Here is a 20608-nt window from a genome sequence, read left to right on the forward strand (position 1 = left end):
CACTATGCACTGTCTACCCTACACTATCACTACACTACATTACACTACACTATCTATTCACGTGTCCTGGGTGTGCACAGAACAGTGTCCATTGAGGCGTTATCCTTTGTCTTCTGAGATTGTGGTTTGCAACATTCACAATGTGCAGTTGTGCATTGTCTCACTGCCACAAGCAGAAAGTCCCTTTTTGGATCTGTATGTTGGGCTGCCCACCTCATCACTATAGGACCTGCCCACCTCATCACTATAGGACCTGTATGGCTGCCCACCTCATCACTATAGGACCTGCCCACCTCATCACTACAGGACCTGTAGGGCTTCCCACCTCATCACTATAGGACCTGCCCACCTCATCACTATAGGACATGTAGGGCTGCCCACCTCATCACTACAGGACCTGTAGGGCTTCCCACCTCATCACTATAGGACCTGCCCACCTCATCACTATAGGACCTGTAGGGCTGCCCACCTCATCACTATAGGACATGCCCACCTCATCACTATAGGACCTGCCCACCTCATCACTACAGGACCTGTAGGGCTTCCCACCTCATCACTATAGGACCTGCCCACCTCATCACTATAGGACATGTAGGGCTTCCCACCTCATCACTATAGGACCTGCCCACTTCATCACTATAGGACCTGCCCACCTCATCACTATAGGACCTGCCCACCTTATCACTATAGGACCTGTATGGCTGCCCACCTCATCACTATAGGACATGCCCACCTCATCACTATAGGACCTGCCCACCTCATCACTACAGGACCTGTAGGGCTTCCCACCTCATCACTATAGGACCTGCCCACCTCATCACTATAGGACCTGTAGGGCTGCCCACCTCATCACTATAGGACCTGCCCACCTCATCACTATAGGACCTGCCCACCTCATCACTACAGGACCTGTAGGGCTTCCCACCTCATCACTATAGGACCTGCCCACCTCATCACTATAGGACATGTAGGGCTTCCCACCTCATCACTATAGGACCTGCCCACCTCATCACTATAGGACCTGTAGGGCTTCCCACCTCATCACTATAGGACCTGCCCACTTCATCACTATAGGACCTGCCCACCTTATCACTATAGGACCTGTAGGGCTTCCCACCTCATCACTATAGGACCTGTTGGGCTTCCCACCTCATCACTATAGGACCTCTAGGGCTGCCCACCTCATCATCACTATAGGACCTGTAGGACTGCCCACCTCATCACTATAGGACCTGCCCACCTCATCACTATAGGACCTGTTGGGCTGCCCACCTCATCACTATAGGACCTGCCCACCTCATCACTATAGGACCTGCCCACCTCATCACTATAGGACCTGCCCACCTCATCACTATAGGACCTGTTGGGCTGCCCACCTCATCACTATAGGACCTGCCCACCTCATCACTATAGGACCTGCCCACCTCATCACTATAGGACCTGTAGGGCTGCCCACCTCATCACTATACGACCTGTAGGGCTGCCCACCTCATCACTATAGGACCTGTATGGCTGCCCACCTCATCACTATAGGACCTGTATGGCTGCCCACCTCATCACTATAGGACCTGCCCACCTCATCACTATAGGACCTGCCCACCTCATCACTATAGGACCTGTATGGCTGCCCACCTCATCACTATAGGACCTGTATGGCTGCCCACCTCATCACTATACGACCTGTATGGCTGCCCACCTCATCACTTCAGGACCTGTAGGGCTGCCCACCTCATCACTATAGGACCTGCCCACCTCATCACTATAGGACCTGCAAATGATTCCTCCTCCGAATGAAAGAGAACAACAAATGATTCCTCCTCCCAATGAAAGAGAACAACAAATGATTACTCCTCCGAATGAAAGAGAACAACAAACGATTCCTCCTCCGAATGAAAGAGAACAACAAATGATTCCTCCTCCCAATGAAAGAGAACAACAAATGATTCCTCCTCCGAATGAAAGAGAACAACAAATGATTACTCCTCCGAATGAAAGAGAACAACAAACGATTCCTCCTCCGAATGAAAGAGAACAACAAATGATTCCTCCTCCCAATGAAAGAGAACAACAAATGATTCCTCCTCCGAATGAAAGAGAACAACAAATGATTACTCCTCCGAATGAAAGAGAACAACAAACGATTCCTCCTCCGAATGAAAGAGAACAACAAATGATTCCTCCTCCCAATTAAAGAGAAAAACAAATGATTCCTCCTCCGAATGAATGAGAACAACAAATGATTCCTCCTCCGAATGAAAGAGAACAACAAATGATTCCTCCTCCCAATGAAAGAGAACAACAAATGATTCCTCCTCCGAATGAAAGAGAACATCAAATGAGTCCTCCTCCCAAAGTGCATGATTGAGTTGGCACTGTGTTGAGCTTAATCTTGTGACAGAGCTCTAAGTGCTGAAGGTAATTGAGTTAGTTAGCTGATAACATTCCAGGGGGAGGGGCAGCCCAGCACTGATTGGTCTTTCTTACACCAAACCTATTGTTGTGCTAAGTGCTATGGCATGATGCTACTTAGCCTGACCAAGGAGCACTGTGTGAACTCTTGAATGTCTGGGCTCCGAACGGCTCTCTGTTTCCTATGGAAACGTCACTTCATTTACATTTTAAAGCTCACACAGTTCAGCAACCTACCCCCCTGTAGGAAATACTATCTTAGTATTATGATATGACATGTGTTAACCCTTCACTGTCTGGGGCCAGACTGCAAACGTGACTTTGTGTTGTAACTTAACAGGATCACAGAGCATTCAGCTTACTACCCATATAGGAAATACTATCTTATCTTATTTTGAAATGCATAATAAAATGTTTATTTAACCAACAAGTGCTGTGTTAAACCTTTTCTGTCTGGGTTCTGGGTGGCTTTCACCTTTCCTCAGTACAGCTAGTCTAGTAAAACCTCTACTGTTGTTGTGATATAACTAAACAGGCTCACAGCTTTCAGTTACCTACTACTGTAGGAAATAAAATACAACTATAAGATTTGTGCCTGGACTTTTGGGCGAATATCAGTTTCCCTTTTCTACAGCCAAGCCAACCTGGAACCTTGTCATGTAACTTTTGGAATGTGTTTTATGGTGTTTATTTAAGTAAGCATTTCACTGTGAATTCTACACCTGTTTTATTCGGCGCATGTGACCAATACAATTTGATTTGGTTTCTGTAATTGTCCATGTGGTTGCTGTAATAGGGGAAAACCCTAGTGACACTAACACCTTAATGATCTCCGTCCTTCACCTCTCAGCTACTTACCTTGTCCACAAGGGCCTGTGTGACTGGACGCTCTGTTCTGGTCTTAAATGAGGTCCTGTTCTTGTTAATGTGATTTGGGAATGTGGTTTGGTTTCCTGTACAAGGTTATTTTCAGATGTGGTCTTCCATAAATCAACAAGCTCTCAATAACAGTCGTTTGTCTGCTGTAGCTCCTCTCATCTGGAGGCTGAGTTGTTGGACAGGAGACTTCTATTGAAAGATGTTTGAACGTTGACTTGGAGGGAAACGGTGTCCTTGATTCGCTATAGCTAGTAGAGTTTAGTGCTGGTCTGGAACAAAAGTGTGCAATGCCCGTTGCAGCCCCCGGGACTAGTGCCCACGGATAGCCTGGTGATTTTCTGTTGTCTAATGGTTTTATTATAACCCGAAGACTTTAATCCAATAACCTGTCTTTTTATTTCTCTGTCCTTTGTTTTATGAGTCACAGGGTTTTTATGATTAGATGATGTCACCCAACAGTTTCATGTTACATCATATGTTATTCCATTCTATTACCTGTTATCATTCTATTACCTTCTCTACTTGGAATATATCATTCTATTACCTTCTCTACTTGGAATATATCATTCTATTACCTTCTCTACTTGGAATATATCATTCTATTACCTTCTCTACTTGGAATATATCATTCTATTACCTTCTCTACTTGGAATATATCATTCTATTACCTTCTCTACTTGGAATATATCATTCTATTACCTTCTCTACTTGGAATATATCATTCTATTACCTTCTCTACTTGGAATATATCATTCTATTACCTTCTCTACTTGGAATATATCATTCTATTACCTTCTCTACTTGGAATATATCATTCTGATTAACTTGGACTGTTGGATCATTCAACCAGGCCTAACATGTTAGATGGTATGGGTGGAGGTAGTGACTGTTGTATAACTCAACCAGGCCTAACATGTTAGATGGTATGGGTGGAGGTAGTGTTGTATCATTCAACCAGGCCTAACATGTTAGATGGTATGGGTGGAGGTAGTGTTGGATCATTCAACCAGGCCTAACATGTTAGATGGTATGGGTGGAGGTAGTGACTGTTGTATAACTCAACCAGGCCTAACATGTTAGATGGTATGGGTGGAGGTAGTGTTGGATCATTCAACCAGGCCTAACATGTTAGATGGTATGGGTGGAGGTAGTGTTGGATCATTCAACCAGGCCTAACATGTTAGATGGTATGGGTGGAGGTAGTGTGTGATCATTCAACCAGGCCTAACATGTTAGATGGTATGGGTGGAGGTAGTGTTGGATCATTCAACCAGGCCTAACATGTTAGATGGTATGGGTGGAGGTAGTGTTGGATCATTCAACCAGGCCTAACATGTTAGATGGTATGGGTGGAGGTAGTGTGTGATCATTCAACCAGGCCTAACATGTTAGATGGTATGGGTGGAGGTAGTGTTGGATCATTCAACCAGGCCTAACATGTTAGATGGTATGGGTGGAGGTAGTGTTGTATCATTCAACCAGGCCTAACATGTTAGATGGTATGGGTGGAGGTAGTGTGTGATCATTCAACCAGGCCTAACATGTTAGATGGTATGGGTGGAGGTAGTGTGTGATCATTCAACCAGGCCTAACATGTTAGATGGTATGGGTGGAGGTAGTGTTGGATCACTCAACCAGGCCTAACATGTTAGATGGTATGGGTGGAGGTAGTGTTGTATCATTCAACCAGGCCTAACATGTTAGATGGTATGGGTGGAGGTAGTGTGTGATCATTCAACCAGGCCTAACATGTTAGATGGTATGGGTGGAGGTAGTGTTGGATCATTCAACCAGGTCTAACATGTTAGATGGTGTGGGTGGAGGTAGTGTTGGATCTGTAAGGGAATTCAGCCCTATGTTCATACAAGTGACCACAGGAAACTTCTTTGATCAGAGGTTAGTTTGTTTAATAAGGTTTGAAACCCGGAGTTTACACTTACAGCAATTTACAAACAAGACACTCAGTTCTCAAGATGGTGTTTTCCCTTTATACCCCCTTCTATGGTTCACCCCGCCCAGGGTGACATCCCTTAACTTTAATACAATATAAACTAATAATGAATAGTTGCTAATACCAAAGATGTTTCTGCTAGGCGGAGTTCAGCTTATTGTTATTTGCAGTTAGTTTCCCAATCCTTCTTCCTCCTATTGCTATCATGTGCTAGCAGAAGTAAGACTGGAACATCGTATCAACAGGAACTGAAAGTATTGTTTCAACAAGCAGGTATATGACTTTTCTACAGTTGACCTCTTAATGCACTTGCAAAGTCTACCACTGATTTTTAATCTCAAGCTGAAGCAAAGCATTAATCATTGTACTTTTGTAATCACAGGTAGAATTGTAATTTACAGATATTATAAAATTCCTTTCAGATCATTCAACCAGGCCTAACATGTTAGATGGTATGGGTGGAGGTAGTGCCTGTTGTATCATTGAGTCAGAGTATGTGAGCGGAGTGGAGCTGGAGCGAGGTGCGGAGTGGAGCTGGAGTGAGGAGCGGAGTGGAGCGAGGAGTGGAGTGGAGCTGGAGCGAGGAGCGGAGTGGAGCTGGAGCGAGGAGCGGAGCTGGAGCGAGGAGCGGAGTGGAGCTGGAGCGGAGTGGAGCCTGTAGCTGGAACGTGGAGTGGAGCAGAGTGGAGCTGGAGTGAGGGCGGAGCTGGAGCCTGTAGCTGGAACGTGGAGCTGGAGCGAGGAGCGGAGCGGAGTGGAGCAGGAGTGAGGAGCGGAGTGGAGCTGGAGCAAGGAGTGGAGCGTGCCCAATTTGACTGGAGTGCAGAGCTCTTCTCACTCGCTCCAGTACCGCTCAGTTCACAAGCTCAGGGCATGCCCGGCCCAGCATGCATTTATGTGCTGCTATAGCCCCTTGCTTTAGCTACCTCTGAAAGTATTGTTTCAACAAGCAGGTATATGACTTTTCTACAGTTGACCTCTTAATGCACTTGCAAAGTCTACCACTGATTTTTAATCTCAAGCTGAAGCAAAGCATTAATCATTGTACTTTTGTAATCACAGGTAGAATTGTAATGTACAGATATTATAAAATTCCTTTCAGATCATTCAACCAGGCCTAACATGTTAGATGGTATGGGTGGAGGTAGTGCCTGTTGTATCATTGAGTCAGAGTATGTGAGCGGAGTGGAGCTGGAGCGAGGTGCGGAGTGGAGCTGGAGTGAGGAGCGGAGTGGAGCGAGGAGTGGAGTGGAGCTGGAGCGAGGAGCGGAGTGGAGCTGGAGCGAGGAGCGGAGCTGGAGCGAGGAGCGGAGTGGAGCTGGAGCGGAGTGGAGCCTGTAGCTGGAACGTGGAGTGGAGCAGAGTGGAGCTGGAGTGAGGGCGGAGCTGGAGCCTGTAGCTGGAACGTGGAGCTGGAGCGAGGAGCGGAGTGGAGCGGAGTGGAGCAGGAGTGAGGAGCGGAGTGGAGCTGGAGCAAGGAGTGGAGCGTGCCCAATTTGACTGGAGTGCAGAGCTCTTCTCACTCGCTCCAGTACCGCTCAGTTCACAAGCTCAGGGCATGCCCGGCCCAGCATGCATTTATGTGCTGCTATAGCCCCTTGCTTTAGCTACGTTTGTGGAGTTCACTAAATATTTTCATAAAGAAACTGATAAAACACAAAGGTGCTAAATCAAGGTGACTTACAAAGATGAGGACCAAGAGAGTGAGGTGTTGTCACGGATCCCTCCAGAACTTTCATTACACACACCTGTCCCCTGTTCCCACTGATTGTAGTTGTATATATGTGCCCTCTGGTTTCCATTGGGCGGTAGATTATTGTTACTATGTCCGTTGGTGCGTGTGAGTACCTGTGCTGTGTGTTTTGGCTTTCGTGCCCTTGTGGATTGCGCAGATGATTACGGGTCTCGTCCCGTGTGTTAATTATTGTGCGCGTGTGTTATTTATTCAAGGTACTCCTCGCTCTTTTGTTTTGGGTTTCTACCCTGTGTTTTGTGACATGTTTGTTTGGTCTTCGTCCCCGTGCCTTTACACGGCGCGCCGTAATTTAGGCTTAATAAAAAAACTACTACGCATTCCTGTGGCTGTCTCCCGATCCTTCCTGTGGCTGTCTCCCGATCCTTCCTGTGGCGGTCTCCCGATCCTTCCTGTGGCTGTCTCCCGATCCTTCCTGTGGCGGTCTCCCGATCCTTCCTGTGGCTGTCTCCCGATCCTTCCTGTGGCTGTCTCCCGATCCTTCCTGTGGCGGTCTCCCGATCCTTCCTGTGGCTGTCTCCCGATCCTTGCTGTGGCTGTCTCCCGATCCTTCCTGTGGCTGTCTCCCGATCCTTCCTGTGGCTGTCTCCCGATCCTTCCTGTGGCTGTCTCCCGATCCTTCCTGTGGCTGTCTCCCGATCCTTCCTGTGACTGTCTCCCGATCCTTCCTGTGGCTGTCTCCCGATCCTTCCTGTGGCTGTCTCCCGATCATTCCTGTGGCTGTCTCCCGATCCTTCCTGTGGCGGTCTCCCGATCCTTCCTGTGGCTGTCTCCCGATCCTTCCTGCCAACGTGACAAGTGTCCACAACTAAAGATTCATTGTGGAATCTGAAAAGACACGTATCCCAAAAGCATGATGGGATACTTACTACGTGCACATGCTAAAAGAAAGGAATGAGGTGTGTAGATAACTGTGTCATTGTAGCAAAGTATTTATAAACAAAAAATCTGATCTCTTAAAAGTTTAATTCGTTTTTGTTTATTATTTATACAATAGGTCGTAATTGATTGTGGCTCAATAGGCCTGGCATATTTCCATTTTCAAGGAGCTTTCCATTTTGATTGGGTTATTTAGCCTAAAAACCTTTTAGGCCGACCTACTGTATGTAAAAAATAAATAAACTATCTCTGCCCAGCCTGGGGTGTTGAGCATCCCCATTGGCCCTGCCAGTGTAGGGAGGATATTCTCCGCTGCTGGCCGGCTCTCCAGAAACCATTGCATGAGCATGACGCCACAGACTGGCCCATCTCATGTTTCTCAAAATGAATTCAAAGGCACTGTAGACTGAGCCTAATAAGGCATTTTTCTTTTAATTTGTATTTAATTCTAAATAAGTCACAACTTATAGACTATAATGATTTAATACAACTAAATGTTATTTACATGCTGAGAGCTTTATGTCCCTACCAGCCTATTGTGTCCCACTCGCTAATGCTTCATAATGTATTTCATTGTAGGTTATAGCCTTGAAATAGTAAACTACTTTTAGACCAGAGCCCTATGGCCAATGGCACCCTATTCCCTATACAGTGCACTACTTTAGACCAGAGCCCTGTGTACACTATATAGGAAATGGGTTGGCATTTGGGATGCAAAGAGAGATCCTCCCTCATGCAGGAAATACAGAAATCTGCACCCAACACAACGAAGTAGCTAAGGTGCAGTTAGATAAGTGACTTGCTCTCTCTGACGAAGGTGTGACCGAACGCTTGGCAAATAAATGACTGTCATTTATGGATCTAAGTATGCTGAGGTGTCTTCCTTCAGTAGAGATCTTAGTGCAGCTTTTGTATGCAGATCTGAGAGAGAGAGAGAGAGATAGAGAGAGTGACGGAAAGAGACGGAGAGAGACAGAGAGAGCAGAGCGAGACAGAGAGAGAGAGAGAGAGAGACGGAGAGAGAGACGGAGAGAGAGACAGAGAGAGAGAGATGGAGAGAGAGACGGAGAGAGACAGAGAGAGAGCAGAGCGAGAGCAGAGCGAGACGGAGAGAGAGAGTGATGGAAAGAGACGGAGAGAGCAGAGCGAGAGCAGAGAGAGACGGAGAGAGACAGAGCGAGAGCAGAGAGAGACGGAGAGAGAGAGTGATGGAAAGAGACGGAGAGAGCAGAGCGAGAGCAGAGAGAGACGGAGAGAGACAGAGCGAGAGCAGAGAGAGACGGAGAGAGAGAGCGCTGGAGCACGTGGTCTAGCAGTGTGTGTAGTGGAGCACAGTAATGCTATCAGGGTACAAATTGTATTTCATAAAGCCTGCATGTGCTTGGTTTAAACTTTTGGGACTATTCCATTGGTTACATTGTGCCAACGAGGCAATCCTGATCAAGTACAGCTGGAAGAAAACAACCACTTTGAAGTCATGTGTGTAGCCGCACTGTAACTCTACAGCTCAGTGTTATTTAACCCTTGTCCTGGGGACACAGAGGGGGCACTTTTTACACACCTGATTCCACTAACTCATCATCAAACCTTTGACTACTGGAATCAGGCGTGATAATGCTAGGGCATGCTGGAGTAATGGACGGGGGAGATACAGGACCATCCTAGTCTCAGGGTTCTGGAGTAATGGACGGTGGAGATACAGGACCATCCTAGTCTCAGGGTTCTGGAGTAATGGACGGTGGAGATACAGGACCATCCTAGTCTCAGGGTTCTGGAGTAATGGACGGGGGAGATACAGGACCATCCTAGTCTCATGGTTCTGGAGTAATGGACGGTGGAGATACAGGACCATCCTAGTCTCATGGTTCTGGAGTAATGGACGGTGGAGATACAGGACCATCCTAGTCTCAGGGTTCTGGAGTAATGGACGGGGGAGATACAGGACCATCCTAGTCTCAGGGTTCTGGAGTAATGGACGGTGGAGATACAGGACCATCCTAGTCTCAGGGTTCTGGAGTAATGGACGGTGGAGATACAGGACCATCCTAGTCTCAGGGTTCTGGAGTAATGGACGGTGGAGATACAGGACCATCCTAGTCTCAGGGTTCTGGAGTAATGGACGGTGTAGATACAGGACCATCCTAGTCTCAGGGTTCTGGAGTAATGGACGGTGGAGATACAGGACCATCCTAGTCTCAGGGTTCTGGAGTAATGGACGGTGTAGATACAGGACCATCCTAGTCTCAGGGTTCTGGAGTAATGGACGGTGGAGATACAGGACCATCCTAGTCTCAGGGTTCTGGAGTAATGGACGGTAGAGATACAGGACCATCCTAGTCTCAGGGTTCTGGAGTAATGGACGGTGGAGATACAGGACCATCCTAGTCTCAGGGTTCTGGAGTAATGGACGGTGGAGATACAGGACCATCCTAGTCTCAGGGTTCTGGAGTAATGGACGGTGTAGATACAGGACCATCCTAGTCTCAGGGTTCTGGAGTAATGGACGGTGGAGATACAGGACCATCCTAGTCTCAGGGTTCTGGAGTAATGGACGGTAGAGATACAGGACCATCCTAGTCTCAGGGTTCTGGAGTAATGGACGGTAGAGATACAGGACCATCCTAGTCTCAGGGTTCTGGAGTAATGGACGGTGGAGATACAGGACCATCCTAGTCTCAGGGTTCTGGAGTAATGGACGGTGGAGATACAGGACCATCCTAGTCTCAGGGTTCTGGAGTAATGGACGGTGGAGATACAGGACCATCCTAGTCTCAGGGTTCTGGAGTAATGGACGGTGTAGATACAGGACCATCCTAGTCTCAGGATTCTGGAGTAATGGACGGGGGAGATACAGGACCATCGTAGTCTCAGGGTTCTGGAGTAATGGACGGTGTAGATACAGGACCATCCTAGTCTCAGGGTTCTGGAGTAATGGACGGTGTAGATACAGGACCATCCTAGTCTCAGGGTTCTGGAGTAATGGACGGTGGAGATACAGGACCATCCTAGTCTCAGGGTTCTGGAGTAATGGACGGTGGAGATACAGGACCATCCTAGTCTCAGGGTTCTGGAGTAATGGACGGTAGAGATACAGGACCATCCTAGTCTCAGGGTTCTGGAGTAATGGACGGTGGAGATACAGGACCATCCTGGGCTCAGGGTTCTGGAGTAATGGATGGTGGAGATACAGGACCATCCTAGTCTCAGGGTTCTGGAGTAATGGACGGTGGAGATACAGGACCATCCTAGTCTCAGGGTTCTGGAGTAATGGACGGTGTAGATACAGGACCATCCTAGTCTCAGGGTTCTGGAGTAATGGACGGGGGAGATACAGGACCATCCTAGTCTCAGGGTTCTGGAGTAATGGACGGGGGAGATACAGGACCATCCTAGTCTCATGGTTCTGGAGTAATGGACGGTAGAGATACTGGACCATCCTAGTCTCAGGGTTCTGGAGTAATGGACGGTGGAGATACAGGACCATCCTAGTCTCAGGGTTCTGGATTAATGGACGGTGTAGATACAGGACCATCCTAGTCTCAGGGTTCTGGAGTAATGGACGGGGGAGATACAGGACCATCCTAGTCTCAGGGTTCTGGAGTAATGGACGGTGGAGATACAGGACCATCCTAGTCTCAGGGTTCTGGAGTAATGGACGGTGGAGATACAGGACCATCCTAGTCTCAGGGTTCTGGAGTAATGGACGGTGGAGATACAGGACCATCCTAGTCTCAGGGTTCTGGAGTAATGGACGGTGGAGATACAGATACAGACTCTGGTATCAATCATGGTATTGATGCTTCATAGACACGGTGCACAGTGGTACATACTCTCTCTCTCACACACACATACACACACAAACAAACACACACACACACACACACACACACACACACACACACACTTACAGGATGTGTTTCCGTCATAACATCTCCCTGCCTCTGGCTCTCTGGTGGGGGGTGATAACAGTATGCTTGCTCTGTCCATCTGGCCGCCTGCATCTGTTTAAAGGTGTCTTATATTCATTCTGTTTTGTGGACTATAATATCATGCTTTTATTGCAGCATACTCCACAAGTGGTTCATTGAACGTATTAAACCAGAAATGTAGGCATTTACATCAGAAGTGTTCTACCTAGTAACAATGATTTAAATGTGTTGAATCACACATGTCTCTGCTCTGCTACTCTCGCTCTCTCAGTATTCCTGGGCCAGACTCCAGAACATCGTCAGGGTGTTAGTGACCAGACTCTAGAACATTGGCAGTTAAGTTAGTGACCAGACTCTAGAACATTGGCAGTTAGTTAGTGACCAGACTCTAGAACATTGGCAGTTAGTTAGTGACCAGACTCTAGAACATGTGCAGTTAGTTAGTGACCAGACTCCAGAACATCGGCAGTTAGTTAGTGACCAGACTCCAGAACATCGGCAGTTAGTTAGTGACCAGACTCTAGAACATTGGCCGTTAGTTAGTGACCAGACTCTAGAACATTGGCAGTTAGTTAGTGACCAGACTCTAGAACATTGGCAGTTAGTTAGTGGCCAGACTCTAGAACATTGGCCGTTAGTTAGTGACCAGACTCTAGAACATTGGCAGTTAGTTAGTGGCCAGACTCCAGAACATCACAGTTAGTTAGTGACCAGACTCTAGAACATTGGCCGTTAGTTAGTGACCAGACTCCAGAACATCGGCAGTTAGTTAGTGACCAGACTCTAGAACATTGGCCGTTAGTTAGTGACCAGACTCTAGAACATTGGCAGTTAGTTAGTGGCCAGACTCTAGAACATTGGCCGTTAGTTAGTGACCAGACTCTAGAACATTGGCAGTTAGTTAGTGACCAGACTCCAGAACATCACAGTTAGTTAGTGACCAGACTCTAGAACATTGGCAGTTAGTTAGTGGCCAGACTCCAGAACATCGGCAGTTAGTTAGTGACCAGACTCTAGAACATTGGCAGTTAGTTAGTGACCAGACTCTAGAACATTGGCAGTTAGTTAGTGACCAGGCTCTAGAACATTGGCAGTTAGTTAGTGACCAGACTCCAGAACATTGGCAGTTAGTTAGTGACCAGACTCTAGAACATTGGCAGTTAGTTAGTGACCAGACTCCAGAACATTGGCAGTTAGTTAGTGACCAGACTCCAGAACATTGGCAGTTAGTTAGTGACCAGACTCCAGAACATTGGCAGTTAGTTAGTGACCAGACTCTAGAACATTGGCAGTTAGTTAGTGACCAGACTCTAGAACATCGGCAGTTAGTTAGTGGCCAGACTCTAGAACATTGGCAGTTAGTTAGTGACCAGACTCTAGAACATTGGCCATTAGTTAGTGACCAGACTCCAGAACATTGGCAGTTAGTTAGTGACCAGACTCTAGAACATTGGCAGTTAGTTAGTGACCAGACTCCAGAACATTGGCAGTTAGTTAGTGACCAGACTCCAGAACATCGGCAGTTAGTTAGTGACCAGACTCCAGAACATTGGCCGTTAGTTAGTGACCAGACTCTAGAACGTTGGCCGTTAGTTAGTGACCAGACTCTAGAACATTGGCAGTTAGTTAGTGACCAGACTCTAGAACATTGGCAGTTAGTTAGTGACCAGACTCCAGAACATTGGCCGTTAGTTAGTGACCAGACTCCAGAACATCACAGTTAGTTAGTGACCAGACTCTAGAACATGTGCAGTTAGTTAGTGACCAGACTCTAGAACATGTGCAGTTAGTTAGTGACCAGACTCTAGAACATTGGCTGTTAGTTAGTGACCAGACTCCAGAACATCGGCAGTTAGTTAGTGACCAGACTCCAGAACATCGGCAGTTAGTTAGTGACCAGACTCCAGAACATCGGCAGTTAGTTAGTGACCAGACTCCAGAACATTGGCCGTTAGTTAGTGACCAGACTCTAGAACATCGGCAGTTAGTTAGTGACCAGACTCTAGAACATTGGCAGTTAGTTAGTGACCAGACTCTAGAACATAGGCAGTTAGTTAGTGACCAGACTCCAGAACATCGGCAGTTAGTTAGTGACCAGACTCCAGAACATCGGCAGTTAGTTAGTGACCAGACTCTAGAACATTGGCCGATAGTTAGTGACCAGACTCCAGAACATCGGCAGTTAGTTAGTGACCAGACTCTAGAACATTGGCCGTTAGTTAGTGACCAGACTCTAGAACATTGGCAGTTAGTTAGTGGCCAGACTCTAGAACATTGGCAGTTAGTTAGTGACCAGACTCTAGAACATTGGCAGTTAGTTAGTGACCAGACTCTAGAACATTGGCAGTTAGTTAGTGACCAGACTCTAGAACATTGGCCGTTAGTTAGTGACCAGACTCCAGAACTTCACAGTTAGTTAGTGACCAGACTCTAGAACATTGGCAGTTAGTTAGTGACCAGACTCTAGAACATTGGCAGTTAGTTAGTGACCAGACTCTAGAACATTGGCCGTTAGTTAGTGACCAGACTCCAGAACTTCACAGTTAGTTAGTGACCAGACTCTAGAACATTGGCAGTTAGTTAGTGACCAGACTCTAGAACATTGGCAGTTAGTTAGTGACCAGACTCTAGAACATTGGCCGTTAGTTAGTGACCAGACTCCAGAACTTCACAGTTAGTTAGTGACCAGACTCTAGAACATTGGCAGTTAGTTAGTGGCCAGACTCCAGAACATCGGCAGTTAGTTAGTGACCAGACTCTAGAACATTGGCAGTTAGTTAGTGACCAGACTCTAGAACATTGGCAGTTAGTTAGTGACCAGGCTCTAGAACTTTGGCAGTTAGTTAGTGACCAGACTCTAGAACATTGGCAGTTAGTTAGTGACCAGACTAGAACATTGGCAGTTAGTTAGTGACCAGACTCTAGAACATTGGCAGTTAGTTAGTGACCAGACTCTAGAACATTGGCCGATAGTTAGTGACCAGACTCCAGAACATCGGCAGTTAGTTAGTGACCAGACTCTAGAACATTGGCAGTTAGTTAGTGACCAGACTCTAGAACATTGGCAGTTAGTTAGTGGCCAGACTCCAGAACATCGGCAGTTAGTTAGTGACCAGACTCTAGAACATTGGCAGTTAGTTAGTGACCAGACTCTAGAACATTGGCAGTTAGTTAGTGACCAGGCTCTAGAACTTTGGCAGTTAGTTAGTGACCAGACTCTAGAACATTGGCAGTTAGTTAGTGACCAGACTAGAACATTGGCAGTTAGTTAGTGACCAGACTCTAGAACATTGGCAGTTAGTTAGTGACCAGACTCTAGAACATTGGCCGATAGTTAGTGACCAGACTCCAGAACATCGGCAGTTAGTTAGTGACCAGACTCTAGAACATTGGCAGTTAGTTAGTGACCAGACTCTAGAACATTGGCAGTTAGTTAGTGACCAGACTCTAGAACATCGGCAGTTAGTTAGTGACCAGACTCTAGAACATTGGCAGTTAGTTAGTGACCATACTCTAGAACATTGGCAGTTAGTTAGTGACCAGACTCTAGAACATTGTCAATTAGTTAGTGACCAGGCTCTAGAACATTGGCAGTTAGTTAGTGACCAGACTCTAGAACATTGTCAATTAGTTAGTGACCAGACTCTAGAACATTGGCAGTTAGTTAGTGACCAGGCTCTAGAACATGTGCAGTTAGTTAGTGACCAGACTAGAACATTGGCAGCTAGTGAATGACTGAAGGATATGAAGGTCAGTGTATATACAGGGTGGGATGGGGTTGGTGCACCATGACAGAGATCCTGGTCTGCTCTGTCCAATACAGTGATTGATGACTTACATCCTCAGGGGCACAGAACCTCCCTAAAACCTGTCCCAGTGTGTCTGACCTGTGACCTCTAACAGAATGAGCTCACTGGTACCAGATGTGATGGACGAGTATCATTATTAGTGGGGGACATGAGTACAGGTCTACTGGGAGGTAGTAGCATTGTAATGTCTAGGCAAACGTGTCCTGTTACAGCACAGCCTAAAGGAACGTTGAGAATGCATGGTGCCAGACAGGTTTCTGCCTGTGTCTCGTCCCATGGGGCTGTGGTGTTTGGGATTTGGGTTGATTTAACCTTTGACACGTACGAACACACGAGTGTGATCATTCAACAGTGGTCTCCGCAGTGTTCGCTCAAACCGGTGTGATTAGAACACTTATTTTGTTTTTACAACTTGATTGGAGTCCACCTATGGTCAATTCAGTTGACTGGACATGATGATTAGGAAAGGCACACACCTGTCTCTATGAGGTCCCACAGTTGACAGTGTATGTCAGAGCAAAAACCAAGCCACGGAGTCGAAGGAATTATCCGTAGAGCTCCGAGACAGGATTGTGTTGATGCACAGATCTGGGGAAGGATACCAAAAAATGTACCATTCTAAAAAAAAAAAAGGTTTTCGCTTTGTTCTTAATGGGGTATTGTGATGTCATTATGGGGTGTTGTGATGTCATTATGGGGTATTGTGTGTAGATTGATGAGGGAAAAATGTATTTAATCTATTTTAGAATAAAGCTGTAATATAACAAAATGTGGAAAAAGGGAAGGGGTCTGAATACTTTCCGAATGCACTATATATATGGTGCATCGGTACCGCTTGCCATGCGGTAGCAGTGACAACCGTCTATGACTTGGGTGGCTAGAGTCTTTAGCTATTTTTAGGGCCTTCCTCTGACACCGTCTGGTATAGAGGTCCTGGATGGCAGGGAGCTGGGCCCCAGTGATGTACTGGAGTCATTATCCATGTCAGAGCAGCCTGTCCATTCTGGGGTACAGGTCCTCTGACACCGCCTGGTATAGAGGTCCTGGATGGCAGGGAGCTGGGCCCCAGTGATGTACTGGAGTCATTATCCATGTCAGAGCAGCCTGTCCATTTTGGGGTACAGGTCCTCTGACACCGCCTGGTATAGAGGTCCTGGATGGCAGGGAGCTGGGCCCCAGTGATGTACTGGAGTCATTATCTATGTCAGAGCAGCCTGTCCATTCTGGGGTAAAGGTTCTCTGACACCGCCTGGTATAGAGGTCCTCTGACACCGCCTGGTATACAGGTCCTCTGACACCGCCTGGTATACAGGTCTTCTGACACCGCATGGTATACAGGTCCTCTGACACTGCCTGGTATAGAGGTCCTCTGACACCGCCTGGTATAGAGGTCCTCTGGGCATAATGACCCAAGTTGTCCTATTACAGAACAGTCAGTTTCAGCAAGGTGGCTCGGTAACCATGCCAGTGCAGCTCAGTTTGGCTCAGTAGTGTGAAACAGGGTATCAGAGTGTCCTGTACTTGAGAGAGATACAGTGGGGAGAACAAGTATTTGATACACTGACAATTTTGCAGGTTTTCCTACTTACAAAGCATGTAGAGGTCTGTAATTTTTATCATAGGTACACTTCAACTGTGAGAGAAGGAATCTAAAACAAAAATCCAGAAAATCACATTGTATGATTTTTAAGTAATTAATTTGCATTTTATTGCATGACATAAGTATTTGATACATCAGAAAAGCAGAACTGAATATTTTGTACAGAAACCTTAGTTTGCAATTACAGAGATCATACGTTTCCTGTAGTTCTTGACCAGGTTTGCACACACTGCAGCAGGGATTTTGGCCCACTCCTCTATACAGACCTTCTCCAGATCCTTCAGGTTTCGGGGCTGTCGCTGGGCAATACGGACTTTCGGCTCCCTCCAAAGATTTTCTATTGGGTTCAGGTCTGGAGACTGGCTAGGCCACTCCAGGACCTTGAGATGCTTCTTACGGAGCCACTCCTTAGTTGCCCTGGCTGTGTGTTTCGGGTCGTTGTCATGCTGGAAGACCCAGCCACGACCCATCTTCAATGCTCTTACTGAGGGAAGGAGGTTGTTGGTCAAGATCTCGCGATACATGGCCCCATCCATCCTCCCCTCAATACGGTGCAGTCGTCCTGTCCCCTTTGCAGAAAAGCATCCCCAAAGAATGATGTTTCCACCTCCATGCTTCACGGTTGGGATGGTGTTCTTGGGGTTGTACTCATCCTTCTATTCCTCCAAACACGGCGAGTGGAGTTTAGAGCAAAAAGCTCTATTTTTGTCTCATCAGACCACATGACCTTCTCCCATTCCTCCTCTGGATCATCCAGATGGTCATTGGCAAACTTCAGACGGGCCTGGACATGCGCTGGCTTGAGCAGGGGGACCTTGCGTGCGCTGCAGGATTTTAATCCATGACGGCGTAGTGTGTTACTAATGGTTTTCTTTGAGACTGTGGTCCCAGCTCTCTTCAGGTCATTGACCAGGTCCTGCCGTGTAGTTCTGGGCTGATCCCTCACATTCCTCATGATCATTGATGCCCCACGAGGTGAGATCTTGCATGGAGCCCCAGACCGAGGGTGATTGACCGTCATCTTGAACTTCTTCCATTTTCTAATAATTGTGCCAACAGTTGTTGCCTTCTCACCAAGCTGCTTGGCTATTGTCCTGTAGCCCATCCCAGCCTTGTACAGGTCTACAATTTATCCCTGATGTCCTTACACAGCTCTCTGGTCTTGGCCATTGTGGAGAGGTTGGAGTCTGTTTGATTGAGTGTGTGGACAGGTGTCTTTTATACAGGTAACGAGTTCAAACAGGTGCAGTTAATACAGGTAATGAGTGGAGAACAGGAGGGCTTCTTAAAGAAAAACTAACAGGTCTGTGAGAGCCGGAATTCTTACTGGTTGGTAGGTGATCAAATACTTATGTCATGCAATAAAATGCAAATTAATTACTTAAAAATCATACAATGTGATTTTCTGGATTTTTGTTTTAGATTCCGTCTCTCACAGTCGAAGTGTACCTATGATAAAAATGACAGACCTCTACATGCTTTGTAAGTAGGAAAACCTGCAAAATCGGCAGTGTATCAAATACTTGTTCTCCCCACTGTAGATGTTTCCTCTACAGAGAAAGAGGATATATTTAACCAATGCGTCACAACGACACAATGACAAATGATGCTAAGTGTGAAGTCTAGAGACGGGGTGAGGAGACAGATGAGCGGAAGGAAGGAAAGAAGGAGGAGATATTGGAGGAAAGAGAGAAGGAAAGGCGAGAGCTGTAATCACCCTTCAGAGACCTCTCTTCTTCCTATAGTTAGCTGTACTGCAATGGGCTGCATATGGCAGACAGGCAGTATTGTGGGAGACATCTCAGTTCAATAGCACTCTCTTTGTGCCTTTGATTCCGCCGTTTTATTGGTTTGATTGAGTTACAGATGAAGATGAAACAAAGTGCCCCGCCCCTCAAATCTTTCCACAACTATTTTGTTTGATACTTGATTTGGACCCAGATTTAGTTCCAATGTGAACATGAAGAAATTAAAAAGGTTCTCTGTTTTTAATGTTTATTTCTTCTGTTGCAGCTCTGCTGTTGGAGTGGGTTTCTATGGTAACAGTCAGACCAATGACGGGGTGTACCAGCTGACCTACTCCCTCCACAATGCCAACCACACTCTGGGTGGCATCAACAGCTTGGTAAGATCCCAGGACACAGCTCAGTAGACTCTGTAAATATGACTGTAGTGGTATGTTGTTACGGACTCTGTAAATATCCCTGTAGTGGTATGTTGTTATGGACTCTGTAAATATGACTGTAGTGGTATGTTGTTATGGACTCTGTAAATATGACTGTAGTGGTATGTTGTTATGGACTCTGTAAATATCACTGTAGTGGTATGTTGTTATGGACTCTGTAAATATGACTGTAGTGGTATGTTGTTATCCAGTTCGGTAAATAACAACTACAAGCTTAGTTTACAAAGGAAACAAAGGTTTCCTTTGTTAATGGAGGGTTCATCATCTGTCCCAGTAAAATCACACGCCCCGGGGGGCCTCTATCCCCTTATGATCCCCCAGTCCTGGGCCTGGTCCCTTCTGGTGGTGACCTGCTTCCAGCCCGTGGAGTGTGGTAGGGGGTGGGGGGGTGATGGAATAGAAGTGGGGGTTTAGAGGGGGTGGATGGAATGGAAGTGGGGGGTGTAGTGGGGGTGAGGTGCAGTAACAGGGTGATGAATAAAGGATAGGTAGAGGGGTGAGGTGCAGTAACAGGGTGATGGATAGAGGAGTGGGAGAGGGGTGAGGTGCAGTAACAGGGTGATGAATAAAGGAGTGGTAGAGGGGTGAGGTGCAGTAACAGGGTGATGAATAGAGGAGTGGTAGAGGGGTGAGGTGCAGTAACAGGGTGATGGATAGAGGAGAGGTAGAGGGGTGAGGTGCAGTAATGGGGTGATGAATAGAGGAGTGGTAGAGGGGTGAGGTGCAGCAACAGGGTGATGAATAGAGGAGTGGTAGAGGGGTGAGGTGCAGTAACAGGGTGATGAATAGAGGAGTGGTAGAGGGGTGAGGTGCAGTAACAGGGTGATGAATAGAGGAGTGGTAGAGGGGTGAGAGGCAGTAACAGGATGATGAATAGAGGAGAGGTAGAGGGGTGAGGTGCAGTAACAGGGTGATGGATAGAGGAGAGGTAGAGGGGTGAGGTGCAGTAATGGGGTGATGAATAGAGGAGTGGTAGAGGGGTGAGGTGCAGTGACAGGGTGATGAATAGAGGGGTGGTAGAGGGGTGAGGTGCAGTAACAGGGTGATGAATAGAGGAGTGGTAGACAGGTGAGGTGCAGTAACAGGGTGATGAATAGAGGAGTGGGAGAGGGGTGAGGTGCAGTAACAGGGTGATGGATAGAGGAGTGGGAGAGGGGTGAGGTGCAGTAACAGGGTGATGGATAGAGGAGAGGTAGAGGGGTGAGGTGCAGTAA

The 20608-nt window shown here is 46.8% G+C and overlaps 1 protein-coding gene across 1 annotated transcript in view; it reads left to right on the forward strand.

Moving 5' to 3' along the window:
* The window catches only part of LOC139570896 (protein tweety homolog 2-like), a 100192-nt gene that overhangs the window by 21861 nt on the left and 57723 nt on the right, over window positions 1–20608 (forward strand). Inside the window, exon 3 of the mRNA XM_071393204.1 lies at window positions 19223–19334. Within this exon, the coding sequence (XP_071249305.1) occupies window positions 19223–19334 (112 nt within the window). The remainder of the gene's footprint in view (window positions 1–19222; window positions 19335–20608) is intronic.

Source organism: Salvelinus alpinus, chromosome 1, assembly GCF_045679555.1.
Source record: "Salvelinus alpinus chromosome 1, SLU_Salpinus.1, whole genome shotgun sequence".
NCBI lineage: Eukaryota > Metazoa > Chordata > Actinopteri > Salmoniformes > Salmonidae > Salvelinus > Salvelinus alpinus.